Below are 14,661 nucleotides of genomic sequence, written 5' to 3' on the forward strand. Positions count from 1 at the left end.
CATGATTGGTATATAACAATCCAGGAATCTTCTAGAGCAATAATGAATTCTATTTTATTCCTCTTACTAGTCTCTCACAGAAATTAGGAAGAAGTGTGCAAATCCAAAGTTTTTTGTGTATTCCTGTCTGCGTGTGTAATGCTAAATCATGATTTAGAGTTACGTGTAAACACTCTTACTGTATGCCTTTATTCCTTCCATCACTGTTCCATTTGAAGGGTGGGGGTTCATAAGTAGCGTTGTCTTTAATTGTGTAAGCTTTCTTCAAGGCTATTTTAAGAGGCTTATGGGGGTAAACATTTTCCAAAATAAATTTGTTTTTTATTTTCATGTCATTTATCACTGACAAACAAAGAGGGGAATATTGAGGCCTAATCTGATGTTACAGTAGGGGCAGTGAATACTTTAATCATGCAATTTGCTCGTGTTCTCCTCTGACTTGTTAGGGACTCAATACTGTTATATTTATATATAATGTGCTCACCCCCTTTCACCATGGTGTGTCTGTCATTACATGTGAGGGAACTACTAAGGTTTTAAGCATTGCAATTCAATTGTAAGAGCAAGTAATGTAACCTACACTTGGATATTCTAAGACAAATCTCTGATTCCTAGGTGACAGTCCCCTCAACTCTAGTAAGCCTGCTTCATTTAGTAGCAGTGGAGGGCGTGTCAGAGGAATCAGCTCACAAACCAGCAAAAAGTGAGTTATGACATTGCTGCTTCTTTCTGTAGCTTATTCAGTGCCCAACATGAAGAGTACTCTGGGAGCATTCATCCAGTTATCATCCTCCCCCCCAAACACCATATTGGTTTTCCTGTTTCAAGGATATTTCACAAGCAGGGTAGCTACTGACATTTCTTCCAAGCAGAAGTGAACTGGGATTTTTCCTCCTCCCTTAGTCTTAGGGTGGGTCTACACTTGCCAGAATACTCCGAGGTGCTTCTGGAATATTCTGGCCTCAGATCTTCCCTGAATTCCCTCCCTTATCTGCTCTCTTTTGCTTTGGGTTTTTGAATCTCACAATGAATGACATGTGCTCCCTGTTCATTGCCTAGTGCTGCTGCTGAGCTCAGAATGAGGCTCCCAGACATGTTGTTGGTGCTGAGAACATTCTGACCTCACAGTGACACGTGCCCAAAGCAGCAGTGGCAGGTGGCTCACAAGGACCACGAATGAAGGCAGCTGCCGTCATTGTTGTGAAGAAAGCTGAAAACCCACAGCAAAAGGTGAGTTATTTAAGTATGAATTTGGGGGCAGATACCTCAAATGAGGTGCAGGTGTCATGAATATAGTTCACATCCAATTTGGAGTTTGGGGCCTGCATCATGTAAACAGTATGCAGCATTCTCAGAGGGAATTCAGGGTAATTGTCCATGTAGACAAGTCTCAAATCTTTGTGTAATTTGGAGGGGATTTTAGTAACATCAGTGAATTGTTGCAAGTGTGTAGTGGGGAGGGCTTTGGGTGGGAGAGATGGACAGCCTAAGCATAACCTTTTTGTTCATTGCTTTTCAGAGGGCTTTTGGATGATGACTCCTTCAGCAAAATGGCTTTTGAGAAAGAAGCTGAAGCAGAGGTGAGAATAAGGAAGAGCCACCATGTTCTCTGCATAGTAAATAAAAGTGGCTTTCATGTCTGAAAATGTGGTTGGGAAAGAATCAGTTTTTAAAAAACAAACAGAACATGAAGTCTGCTGAGTACAGCCAGGTTATCATATAGAACAGCTTCCCTGATGCTTTTTTGCTGAGGCCCAGTATTGTATGTCAAGATCAGTGATGTGCATGTTGGTAGCACTGAAACTAACTGCCTGGGATTAACTGATTGATTCAACAGCCAAACAGTATACAAGCAGTATTAAGTTAATGTTTCGTTTCATATGTATTTATTTCTCTTAAGGATCCTGCTATCTCAGAAGTAGCCCCAGATGCATTTCTGGAGACTTTGAAGGTAAATGGAGAATATTTCTAGCAATGTAAAAAATAAGTAGTTTGCTTTGCTCTGCTATTTGTGGAGAAAGTCAACTCTACTCAGGGAGCGAAAGGACAGGCCCAACGTCATCGGGCCTGAAGAGGAAGAGCCCTCCCCTCCCTCCTTCCAACTGTCATCTTCTGGCCTGGGAGGGAGTGAAAGGACAGACCCAACGCCATCGGGCCAGACCTCGATTAAGAAAAAGAGCCCTCCCTCAAGTCCATCTGCCTTGGTCCGGGCCTCAGAGGGAGAGAAGAATGCTGGACCTGATCCCCTCCCCCCCATTCCCTTCTCCTTTTGTGTTGTGTCTTTTTAGATTGTAAGCCTGAGGGTAAGGAACCGTCTATTATCCCCTGTGTTGTAAGCTGCCTGGATTCCCAGTGATTGGGCAGCATATAAATAAATCCTATTATTATTATTATTACTCAGAAAGCATCTTTTTTTTCCATGCCAGGATATGGATGACATGGAAGCTGATCTTCTGGGCATAAAGAAATCAAATTCTGAGCCTGTTCAGAAACCTACAAAGACTCTGACAAAACCTCATCCTTCAACTGAGCCAACAAAATCTGCTAAGAAAACAACCATCACTGAAAAAGGCAAAGCTGTTTTCCTTTTTATATGAAAAACCTGTCTTAGGATAAAACTGCAGGCTAATACTTTTCAAGATCCTTTTCTACTCAAAGGTATATTTTATAAGGTTATATAGCTATATGCTACGAGTTGAATGCATGCAGTTTAACTTTTAGGACTTGACTGTCTACCTTACAGATATGTTACTCATGTTTCTCTTATGAATTGTTACAGTGCAAACAATATTCTAGTGCTACCTAGCACCCATACCTGTGATGAACACTGCATTCTCATTGGCACAGAGCTGATTCACATTATCACATTGACCTGGAAAGGATGTGTTAGGAGCATCCACTGCTCTGAGCAACTTGGAACAGGGATGGGGAAAGTTAGCCCCAGGTGACCCCAACTCATTTTTTTCATGAAAGACTCTGCAGCCCTCAGATTTTTTCTGAAAACTCCTATACACATTTTTCAGCCCCCCCACCCCCAAAAAATTCAGGCCGAACACCTCCAAATAACCAAGAAATTTTTTGTGGGTTTTTTGGGCTATGTGGCCATGTCCTAGAAGAGTTTATTCCTGACATTTATTCTGACTGGCATCTCAGAGAATGCTGGTATGGAAGAGAGTTGGGTGTGTGTGTGTGTGTGTGTGTGTATATATATATATATATATATATTGTGTGACCTTGGGTAGAGAGGAATGATCTCCATGTTAATCTGTGTATTGTTCTGTTGTTGATGGCCAGGCTTCAGGGTGGGAGGATATGCCAAGAGGATTAGTGTCTGCTTAATTAGTGATCACTGTCTGCTGGGAAAACCTCTGACCTTAGATGGTTTCTCATTTGCATTTGCTGAGTCCTGATTTTGCTACCAGTCCTGAAAAATAGCAACACTGACTTGGGACAGAAGTTCTTTGTTGCCTAAGAACTGGACCTGAATCCTGATATCTACCATGACTTTAAAAATATTAATGATCTATCCATACAGGAAACTCTGTAAATGGAATAAAAAAGGATCCCAGTTCTACTCCCACCACTTCCCAGCAGCTTAAACCAGAGTTATCCTTTGAAGGTAATGTCTCATTTGCAGGCATGGGAAATGGTGTGTGTGTGTAAAATACATTTAGTTCTAAATCTAGGTTTAAACACAAAGTAAATGTGGAAGGGAAGGACTGGAATGTGACCATGTATATAATCAACCAACATCAGGGTAATTTTGCCCAGTGCTGGAATGGTACATCTCTCACCAAGTGTGGAAATCACAGGTGATGGACATGGAACAATAACATTCACTGAATGCAGGACTACTAGACATCATTGCATTCATTCATTTTATAAAGATGGTATTTGTAGTGAGCACCAGTCCAGCCCAGTAGTGCAGTTGTACTCATGTAGTTGTTGAATTGGTAGCTTTGCATGAAAGAGTCATTGTGGTATAAGGATAAGAAAAAGGGTCAGAGGGGTTGCCCTATTGGCTTATAAAAGCAGCCAAGGGGAGGCTAGCTGTGTGGGTAATGGGAATAGTGAATGTCTTATTGCAACAAGGCAAGGTCCCATCTTGTGCAGAAGAAGCTAAAGTGAGGTCACTAAAAAAACCTTCACCCAACTACACTGGATAACTACAGGCCAGTCTCCAATATTCTTTTTTGGGACAAGATTCTGGAGTGTGTAGGGGCCTCCCTCCAGGGGTTCTTGGATGGAATGGGTTATCTAGATTCATTTCAATCTGGTTTCAGGCCTGGCTGTGGGATCATCTTGGTGGATGGCTTACAAAGGGAACTGGATAGAGGAAGTATATCCTTGTTAGTTTTGCTAGACCTTTCGGTGGCTTTTGATACCATTGATTATGGTATCTTTCACTGGGATGGGACTTGAGGGCACTGTTCTACACTGGTTATAGCCTTTCTTATAGGGGTGGACTCAAAAGATGGTGGTGGGATTCCTGTTTGATCCTATATCATTGCCCTTTTAAAAAAATCTCTTTTAACTCTGGACACTGAAGTGAATATCACAGTATCTGAATTCCTAAGCTGTTCAAAATGTCCAACTCCAGGTACAAACAGTCAGAAATGGAGTTATCTGGTCAGGAACTCTGGCAGTGGAGAGGGATTCCTTATAGACAAACAGGAGTCTGCTTGTTAGGGTCTGTATAATAAGAACATGGGAAACATTGAAAGATCTTTCATTTCAACACTAGTTAGACTGTGTGTGGAGTTCATTTTGTGGAAACCTGACTAGAATCAGATGGCTAGAAGGGGATTCAACATGTGCTTGAACTCCTTTCATTTCTTCAGTAACTGAGTAGGTTTAGTCACATGGTTCATCATCTTATTAGCAAATATTTTGGTTTTTAAGCTTTCAGTCCCGTAGCACCTTAAAGATTTGCATATTTCTAATGGCATGAGTTCTTCTTTTGAAAATGATAGTTCACATTCCTAATCAACATTTATTCACAGATGTATCTTTTTTCTCCTCAGATATGAATGACCCTTTGGCTGGACTTTTGCCTGATGAAGAAGAGGATGCAGTGAAGAAAGCACATTCCTTTGCCACCAAAAATTCTCCAGGAAGAAATACTGGAACTGTTAAAGAAAAAGGTACTGAAATTATATCCCTTCAGGCTAGTTTGGCTGCTTTAGGATGTGTCATTAAGAGTAACTGGACTATACTTTTTTGATTTGTGCAAATAAAATGGTTATGAATGTCTTTTGGAACAGATTTGGTAACCAGTAAAAATACAATAGTCCTGCTTGATCTCCCCAAAAGCTGAAGCTAGTCTGGCATCTTGTTTCTCATGGAGGCCAACCAGCTGTCTCTGGGAAGATTGAAATCAGGACATGAGCACCATAGCACCCTTCCACTCATGTTTTATAGGAGCTAAGATTTATTGCTGTAACCATTGATAGCTGTATCCTCCATGAATTTAACTAGCCTTCTACAACATAGTCAAAGCTAATGGACATAATTACATCATCTGGGAGCAGAATCTATGAATGAAATATGTGCTGTTTGAATAAGCACTTGCTTTTGTGTGTCCTGAATCTCCCACTAGTCAGCTTTATTGATTGACCTTGGGTCTGAAATTACATAACAGTCTTTCCCAGTCAATGCCATCCAGATGTCGATTACAAGTCCCATCATCCCAACTAGCACATCTGTAGGATATGATGGGAAATACATTCCCAGACATCTGAAGGACATTGCACTGGAGAATGCTGCTTCCTCCTCTGGTGTTCTTCCTCCTATGGAGTTGTTCTTCTCCACTGCTCAGGTTAGGAAATCAGGTGTTTTCTCAAAATCTAGCCTTGATTACAGTAATGCCATCTCTTAAACACTCTTGGGTGAGAAACGAATGGTTGTCACTGAACTCTGCTGATCTACAAAGCAATGCACCCTTTTTCAGAGACTTGACAGGTTTACTACTACACAGGTTTATGGTGAGAATTTATAGGGAAATGATTTTAAACCAAGATGCCCACCATAAAATGTTCTAGAAATGATTAGCATTAATTTGTGTAAGATGAGATGAGTCAGTACTATTTGTGGGATCCAGCTATGTATAGTAGAGATTTTATCAACCTGGCATTAAGTTGTATTAACTGAGCCAACAGGGGATTTGTATGAACAAGAACACTCAGAAAAGGATAGAATTAGGAACCTTGGTCTCCTAACATAGATTTAGACAATTTGTGTAGCTGTGATCTTATAAATTGTGTGGATTATTAAGAATCTTTTTCTGTTTTCTTTCCCTACTGTGATTTGTTCTTGTTTTTAAATTTATTTTATGGCGTGTTACAGACCTCCCCTTTGGGGCTAGGTGCACCTTTCCCCGCCGGATCTGGGCCACTCAGCAGCCAGAGCGCAGCCCGCGAAGCCCCGATCCGCCGACTTTTCTATGTTCCCCTTTCTTTCCCCGGGCCTTGCAGGGGAAAGCGGCAAAGGCCCCTTCCCCCCCGCAGCCTGGAAAGGGTTGTCCCGGGGCTTCAAGCCCCCCAAGGACACCCCGCGGCGGTGGGGAGAAGGAGAAAGGGGCCGTTTGGCCCCTTTCTCCTTTGGTCCGCTGGGTGCAGCCGTCTGAAGGCTGCGCCCAGCGGACCAAACCAGGAAGGAGCTCCGAAACAGAGCTCCTTCCGGGGTCGCGGAAAGGGCGCCCTAGGCACCCTGCCGCAACCCCAATACGTCACAATCGCGCGCCTCGTTTGGAGGCGGCGCGGTCGTCACGTATTGATGGCAGCGGCCGTGTGGAACGGCCGCCGCCATTTTGTGCATGCGGAGCGCGCACTAGGGTTAGGGCGGTGCAGAAGCACCGCCCCGTCTTAACCCTAGTACGTGCTCCGCACGTACTTTTTAGCCCGTCTGTAACGGGCCTATGTTTGTTATAAGGTGTCATGCAGGTTTCAAAGCATGACACAAGAAGTGTTAATACATATCTGTACATATCATGCCACATAGTTGAAGATCTAATTTTCTGAAGTACATTTATTGTGGTAAGATGGAGGATCTCAACAACCCTTAGCTTTAAATCTAATTCAGAATCATACTTCTGCTATCCTGATTAGATGATAGTCACAACTGCAACATATTTACTGTGAGAATTTTTTGTTAATGAAGTGAGGTTTGACTGTCTGAAAGGTTGTTAAATTATACTATTAAGTCAGTGAGTACACTGGGAAAACCTTATATGGAAAAGCAAACTGGAATCTAATGTAATAAAAGACATTTCCACACTTTGAGCCTTTTAGAACTGCTGAGGCCGTGTTCTTCTACAATTAGCTGGAAGCAGAGGTAAAATTGTATGTTGAGTGTCTTCAAGTAATTTCTGACTTATGGCAACCCAAACACAAATCTATTACAGTATGCGGTTTTCTTCACAAGATTTGTTCAAAAGAGGTTCGCCATTACACAGCATTTAATGTAGCAGTACACTGCCTCTTGCCAGCATCCTTATGTAATACCTACTTATAAGCAAATCCTGTTCAGGAAAGGTCCCCTGCAATATTTAATATTGCTTGCTAAAGAAAATTTAAAGGCAAATACTAACTCAAAATTCTGGGGAATTAAAACTGACAAATGATACAACAATTAATTACTAATACATTTATCCTCTAATTTGTGCTGAAAAGGCATTACTAAAATAAGCAGGACATTCAGGCGTGCTTTTGGTTAGAATAGGCTCACTGAATCAAATGTTGATTGGGGAGTTAGCACATAGGTAAATTCCATTAATTCTTCTACAAATAGCTGGAACCAGAGGTAAAATTGTGTGTGTGTTGTGTGCTTCCAAGTAATTTCTGACTTACGGTGACCCTAAGGCAAACCTATCATGTGGATCTGGTTTACTTGAACTAATTTATAGGATTCAGGCCCCAAACAGGAAGCTTTGGAGTAAAGACACAAGAGCCCCGAAAAACCTCAGTGGTATGTTGTTAGTCTATATTGGACAACATGATGCTACAATTGCATTTTATGTATTTTTTAAAAGTCCCACAAATTGGAATTGAAAAACAAAAAACACTTAGATGCAACTGTTTTGCATCGTTATCATTAAAAGTGAGAGAATTAAGGTCAGCAATTCTAGAGAAAAGAACTACTGCAATTAAAAGTGAGGGGGAAAGTGAGCCGTGCCACAAAATGTTTAGCATATAATAAACCTATGGTATTTTAAACATTTCTGAATAAAGGCAGAAGTCCATATCTTTGACTAACACTGTAAAGTTAGAACTCACTACAGTATTACAAACATTTCCATTTCATTTATCAGCATTATCGCTGTCTGCTACTCCCACTCATGCTGTTGCCCCTGACCAGAAAAGGAATGAATTGACATTTGAGGATGATGGGGATGATCTAATGGATACTCTGGGGTTTGGTGACAACCCAAAGGAAGAACTGAAATCCAGCAGAAAGGGTGAAGAGTAAGCCATCTCTATTCACTAAAAAGCAATAAGTAATGTTGACGTCTTCAGCTGAAGGGGTGTAAAACTGTATTTCTAGAAGTGGAATTATTTCACATTTAGGTGAAATTAAGGAGAAGGAATTAATGCTGCAAATTGGATTGTACAGTGCTCCCTGGATATCTGCTGGGGTTTGGCTCCAGGACCCCTTGTAGATATCAAAATCCATGGTGCTAAAGTCCTATTATATACAGTAGCATACTAAAATGGTGTCCCTTATAAAAAATAGCAAACTCAAGATTTATTTTTTTGGGATTCTTGTTGTTGGTGAATATTTTTAAGCTGTGGATGACTGAATCTGTGAATGCAGAATCTGTGGATAAGGAGGCATGACTGTATTTATTGGACTTGTTTATTTATTGCCTCCCAGTCCATGGGGGCTCCTGAGGCAAAGAACAAATAAAACCAATTTAAAGAATACAGAGATTAAAACATTTTGAAACACATTAAAATACTCTTTTAAAACTCCTGAAGGCAGTCTAAAAACAATCCTCGAATCCAGTTTTAAATCGGCTAAAACAGCAATTTCAAACACTGCATGCTATGTTGAACAGCACTGTTTTTGACTGCCCACTGGGAATTTAAAAGAGATGGGGCCAACCTAATTTCCTTGGGTAGGGAGTTCCACAGTTCAGCCACTGCTACAGAGAAAGCCCTGTTACGTATGTGTTAACCAACCTAACTTCACAAGGTGTTGGGATATGCAACAGGGCCTGCTCTGAAGATCTCAAATTTCTGAGCAAATTGAAGCAAATTGGAAGCCCATGCATTTCTTGCAGGACTGCTCTTATATAGTCTCTAAAATGCATACCTGACACCTGTCTGGCTGCTCCATTTTACACTAGATGCATCTTCCAAACACTCTTCAAAGGCAGCTCCATGTAGAGCACATTACAGTAGTCTGATCAGGGGAGGGGGGTAACTAAGGGATGGCATCAGTTTTGAAGGAGATATCAAAGTGGGCATCATCAGCATACTGATAACATTCAACTCCAACGTTCTGGGTGACCTCTCCCAGTGGCTTCATGTAGATGTTAAAAAGCATAGGGGACAGTATTGACCCCTGTAAAATCCCACAGGGGAATGGCTGAACAACAGTACACCAGCAGCACTTCTGAGAATGTTCAGCCAAGAAATTCCAATTGTGTACAGGATAGGGCAGGAATGACCAGCTTCCTCGGGTTGAAACATTGGTACTTGGAACTTGGGGATAATCTTAAGAATCTGGCCATCCTTGGTAGTTATGGCATTGCTAGCCTTGGCATAGGAAAGGGGTAACTCTTAGTGACTTTGTAACTTAATATTTTTGTAACTTTTTTACTCTGGGGGCCATTTTCCATTCTGGATACCCAGAGTAGAGGTTAAGGTGAAGGTAGAAGCCAATATACAGTGAGCCCTTGTTATCCGCTGGGGTTTGGTTCCAGAACCCACCATGGATACCAAAATCCATGGATGCTCAAGTCCCATTAAATACTATGGTTAGGAAAATGGTGTCCCTTATATAAAATAGCAAAATTAATGTTTGCTATTTGGATTTATATCTTTTTGGAGTATTTTCAAGCCATGGATGCTTGAATCCATGGATAAAAAAATTGTGGCTATGGAGGTTGACTGTACTTTCACCTTAGCAGAAGCTAAGAGAAAGCCAAGGTATTCAACTTCTCATGAATTCCAAGCCTGCCCTGCTCCTGTTCGCAAATTATTGAGACATGGTTCTGTTAATTTCAGAAAATAGTAGCTGGAATTTCTGATTTCTGAACATTTATCATATGGCCTTATTAGCTGGGGATGAGAAGAACTGTGTTCCATCACATCAGAAGAGTGAAGTTTCAAGTTCCAAAAGATTATCTCCAGATGGAGGATTGGATGTTAAAATGGCAAAGACAGTTCTGTGTAAACAAGTGGGACATGCTGCATATAACATAACATAAGTTCCAGCTAGTCTTCCCCCCCCCCTGACAGCAAGGGTAGCTGGCTTATGGGGTTTTTAATATTGGTTTTAAATAGTTGTATTGTATTTGTAATGTTGGTTTTGATAATTTGTTTTGATATGTAATTAATATACTGTATTTTTGATCTGTTGTTCACTGCCCTGATCATGGGAAGGGCGGTATACAAATAAAATTTTTATTTATTTATTATTATTTATATATACTGATGAGATCTGAGCAGTAGATGACCTTGGAAAAGACCTTGGGATTGTGATTGATAGTTCATTGGCAATGTTAGTGCAGTTTGCACTGCTGTGAAAAAGGAAAAATACAAGTTGAATGGTGGACACACAGTTGGCCCTCCATACCCACTGATTGTTTATCCACAGATTCAACTATCCACAGCTTGAATATATATGTATATATATTCTCCCAAAAAATCAAACCTTAATGTTGCTATTTTATATAAGAAATACCATTTTACTAATGCCATTGCATTTAATGGGATTTGAGCATCCATGGATTTTGGTATCCATGGGGAAGGGGGGGGAGTTCTGGAACTGAACATCTTGCTAGTATCACACTCCATTATACAAATATGTGGTGCAATCATATGCTTAATACTGTGTACAGTTCTACTCACCATTTCACAAAAAAAGACATGGTGAAGCTGGAAAAATTTCAAAAACAGGAAACTGAAATGATAAAGGGGTTGAAGTGTTTCCTCTGTGTTTAGCTTAGGGGAAAAAGTAAGAAGAAATGTTCTAAAGGTGTGTATCATTACAGCCTAGCACTAAAGAAGGAGGACTGGAATAATAAAACATGTATACATTGTTGGAGTAAAATTGGCCACAGCATTATTTGTTCTAGTTGATGTGTCTTAGCACAGCATAGATTCAAGCACTTAATGATCTGTCTGCCAACCAGTGAATCAGTGGGGGAAGTTCATGATATAGATGATATTTCTCATTGGCAGAGAGGAGTCTCGCCCTGCCCGATCCATGCTAGATGAACTGTTGGGACGAGGAACAGCAAAAAAACTCCTGGAAAGACCCAGAACAGGAGAACAAAAGGAATTCAAACTGGATAAGAAATATCAAAAGCAAGCCGGCAAGTACTATAGATTCATGTATTTCAAACTTCAATTCCCAGCCAAGACAGCTAAAGTGGTTTCAAACTGCAATACAATGAGAATACACTTAAAAGCTCAGAAATCTGAAGGGGAATATCATCAACAGTACAATAAACTGCAGTGATTTCAGAGGACCAGGTTATTGCCTTTCCTGCTCCACTTCTTTGAAAGGGATGCCTGATGTGAGTGTTTTACCTTGAGTGGTGCAGCAGGCAAGCACTCAGTCTTTCATTCCTAAACACACTTCCAAAAAAAATCACAATATAGTGCATGGCGTTGCCATCACTGCTTTTTACTTTTGCAATGTCAGGGACACTAGTCAGTACATATCTATGAAACTTATTCAACTAGATTCCACATGGTGATTGCAACAGGTAGTTGAGAGAGGAATTACATTTCCTGAATGACAAAGTAATGAATGCCAATAGAAAATATGGTTGCTCTGTAAGATCTGCTAGATGTGAGCAATATTCAAATGCTTAGCATATTTATTTCACATTACAGTGATCAGAAAAGACCCTAAGAATACTCTGAGATGGTGTGAAATGGGAATCACCTGACAATGTGGTTTGGGAAAAACTCTTCAACATCCTTGTCAAAGTAATGTTTGGGTAGAGTCACAGATGTATAAAAAAGAGACACAACCAAGCATATGAGATCCTATCTTCTTTTCAAACATAGACTCTGAAACTTCAAAGTAAGGGCAGAAAGACTTCCCGAGATATTATGTGTATAAGGGAAACGGAGAGATCAGCCATAATTCTAACTACATTCCCAGGTTACAAATCCCAGGATTCCATAGAATGGAGATGGGGGTGTTAAAATGAAATCAAATTCATGTAATAGTGTTGTGTGAGTACTCACTTTGAGACAAATTGCTGTGGATAAATACGAATGTCTGTCACACGCAGATGTATTTATATAAATCAATACGTGTTAAAAAACAAGTACATGTGAAACTTTCTTTTACTGAGTCAAACTGTTAGTCCATTCAGCTCATTACTACTTACACTGACTGGCACTTGTTTTCCAGGGTTTCCATTAAAGATCATTCTCAGTCCTACTTAGAGATGCTGGAGATAGCACCTGCGATGAAAAGCTGCATGCTGTACTACTAAGCTACACCTTCAGGTTTATCACCTTCATTTTTTAAAGAAATGAGGGGTAGGAAGCTGAAAGTGCATCTCAGTAGCAGAGCACATGTTTTTCATGCAGAAGACTCCAGGTTCAGTCTTTGTCATCTTCATTTCTTTAAGCATTTTGTGTTTTTTGTTTCTTTAAGCATTTTGTCCTTTTGTTTTTTAAAGGGTTGTTTTAAAGGGTTGTGAGCTGCTTTGGGTTCCAACTTGGGAGGAAGATGGGATAAAAATAAAATTAAACAAATTTAATCACTACTTTATGAAAAGACTCATATTCCCAGATGATTGCTTATCATCTACATCACTATATCTACCTTTTACACTTACATACTTCATCTGAGTTCACTTAGATTTTTTAAAACAGGGATGAAGAACCAGTGACCCTACAGATCTTATGAGATCCAGCCGACATGGTCAGTTATCAAAGATGATAGGAGCTGGAATCTACTTATAATAAGAGCCACAGACTGTTAAAATATATTTCTAAATTGTATTGAAAATGTTCAGATGTGTCAATGGTTAACTAAGGTTTAAAATGGTTCCTGTTGAAGGCCAGAAAGCCTAGGCCTGGAAGAGCAAGTCTTCAAGGACATTGCCTGAGACATAATATAAACAAATGTATTATTGTTATGCTTTTGTGTAGTATGGTGACTTCATGGGAAAGAGGTGTGTCCACTTGATGGGAAGGTTGATCTTTTGAGAGAACAAAGACTGATGTCACATTCAAGCTTCTAGCATGGACTCTGAAAGAGAATAGATGTATAGTAGCCTGCTGTAAAGTGTAAATAGCAACAAAATCAATAAACCCTCATTTGAGTGAAAATCTGTGTTGAAATTACTTTTTTCCTGAGTAGCTAAGAAGACTGCATCTGTTCCAGTTGGTACCAGTTCAGAACCACCGGTAACAAGAGACATCAACCATCCCAAAGATCTTTTTCTCCTTACTTGTTCTGAAGAAAGCAAAGACTTGATAATCCATTTCAGCAGCTTGATAACTCAAATGTGTTGCCCATATGCAGATAAGGAAGACATTCTGGGAGATGAGTTCACCTTTGGAGCCTACCAACCTACTGTAGCATCTGGTTCAGAGGGACGTCAGTCTAGACGACAATCGGTCAGGTAATAAGTACGGTATGCTACAAAATACAACATTTTCTCCCACAAGGCTGCCTGTAAAATCTTAGTACCTCTCCTTGCTTGCTCTTTTAGGTTTTCCTCAGAGAACCTTAGTGAAGTGAAATCAGACCAGAGATCCAAACCTTCCACCCCAGCATCTGGCAGCCCTGTACGCAGCAAGACTGGAGCTGATTGGTTGGGACTGAAAGATGAGGATTTTGACTTGCCTCCTCCCTCTCCATTAAAAGAATCCAGCAAAAGCATCACAAGAGGAACCACACCTGATGTGCCACTTGGGTCTTTAGGTGTTGAACATCCAACTCCTACCAACCAGCTCCCTTCTACAACCAAGCCAGATCCTGAAGCAGTGACAATGAAACCAGAGCCAATTGAAGATGATGGTGACAGCTGGCTGAGCAATGTCTTGTCTCAGAAGAAATCTCGCATGCAGGACAAAGTGCAGGAAAAGAAACCGAGGCCCTCTAAATCTCAAATACATGGAGAGGAGGTGGATCCCATCACTCTTACCACGTAAGACCAAGGGGGCTCTGTTTCTGCACTTAACAGTTTCCACTTTATGAATAGCATTTGTACTTGCTGTGATTTGCCAGCTTCTTTAAGTTTTCCATATGCATTATATATCTTAATATGTAGATGGTTTGCAAGCATCCAGATTGTAAGACATGAAGAGCATCCCATTAGAGTTGTACACAATTGCAGGCGCAGAAACCTTTTTGCTGTCCCTTGAGAGTAATCTTGTAGGCTGATACTGAGTGGAATATTCTGGACTTCCAGGCAGTAGTTTTACTTGGATATTATAATGCCTGCAGTTTGAGATCTGT

At 40.5% G+C, this 14,661-nt stretch overlaps 1 protein-coding gene across 5 annotated transcripts in view; it reads left to right on the top strand.

The window, feature by feature from the left end:
* The window catches only part of FBF1 (Fas binding factor 1), a 43,789-nt gene that overhangs the window by 7,620 nt on the left and 21,508 nt on the right, over positions 1–14,661 (top strand). For 3 of the 5 annotated variants that reach the window (XM_042449268.1, XM_042449269.1, XM_042449271.1), the window contains exons 5-14: positions 616–703; positions 1,520–1,580; positions 1,901–1,951; positions 2,427–2,571; positions 3,536–3,619; positions 5,025–5,144; positions 8,309–8,462; positions 11,409–11,542; positions 13,723–13,822; positions 13,913–14,350. In XM_042449268.1, coding sequence (XP_042305202.1) covers positions 616–703; positions 1,520–1,580; positions 1,901–1,951; positions 2,427–2,571; positions 3,536–3,619; positions 5,025–5,144; positions 8,309–8,462; positions 11,409–11,542; positions 13,723–13,822; positions 13,913–14,350 — 1,375 coding nt within the window. Of the gene's footprint in view, positions 1–615; positions 704–1,519; positions 1,581–1,900; positions 1,952–2,426; positions 2,572–2,634; positions 2,659–3,535; positions 3,620–5,024; positions 5,145–8,308; positions 8,463–11,408; positions 11,543–13,722; positions 13,823–13,912; positions 14,351–14,661 lie in introns of those variants that run through there. The other 2 variants (XM_042449270.1, XM_042449272.1) reach the window with 2 other exon arrangements.

The sequence above is a fragment of the Sceloporus undulatus genome, chromosome 2 (assembly GCF_019175285.1).
Source record: "Sceloporus undulatus isolate JIND9_A2432 ecotype Alabama chromosome 2, SceUnd_v1.1, whole genome shotgun sequence".
Lineage (NCBI taxonomy): Eukaryota > Metazoa > Chordata > Lepidosauria > Squamata > Phrynosomatidae > Sceloporus > Sceloporus undulatus.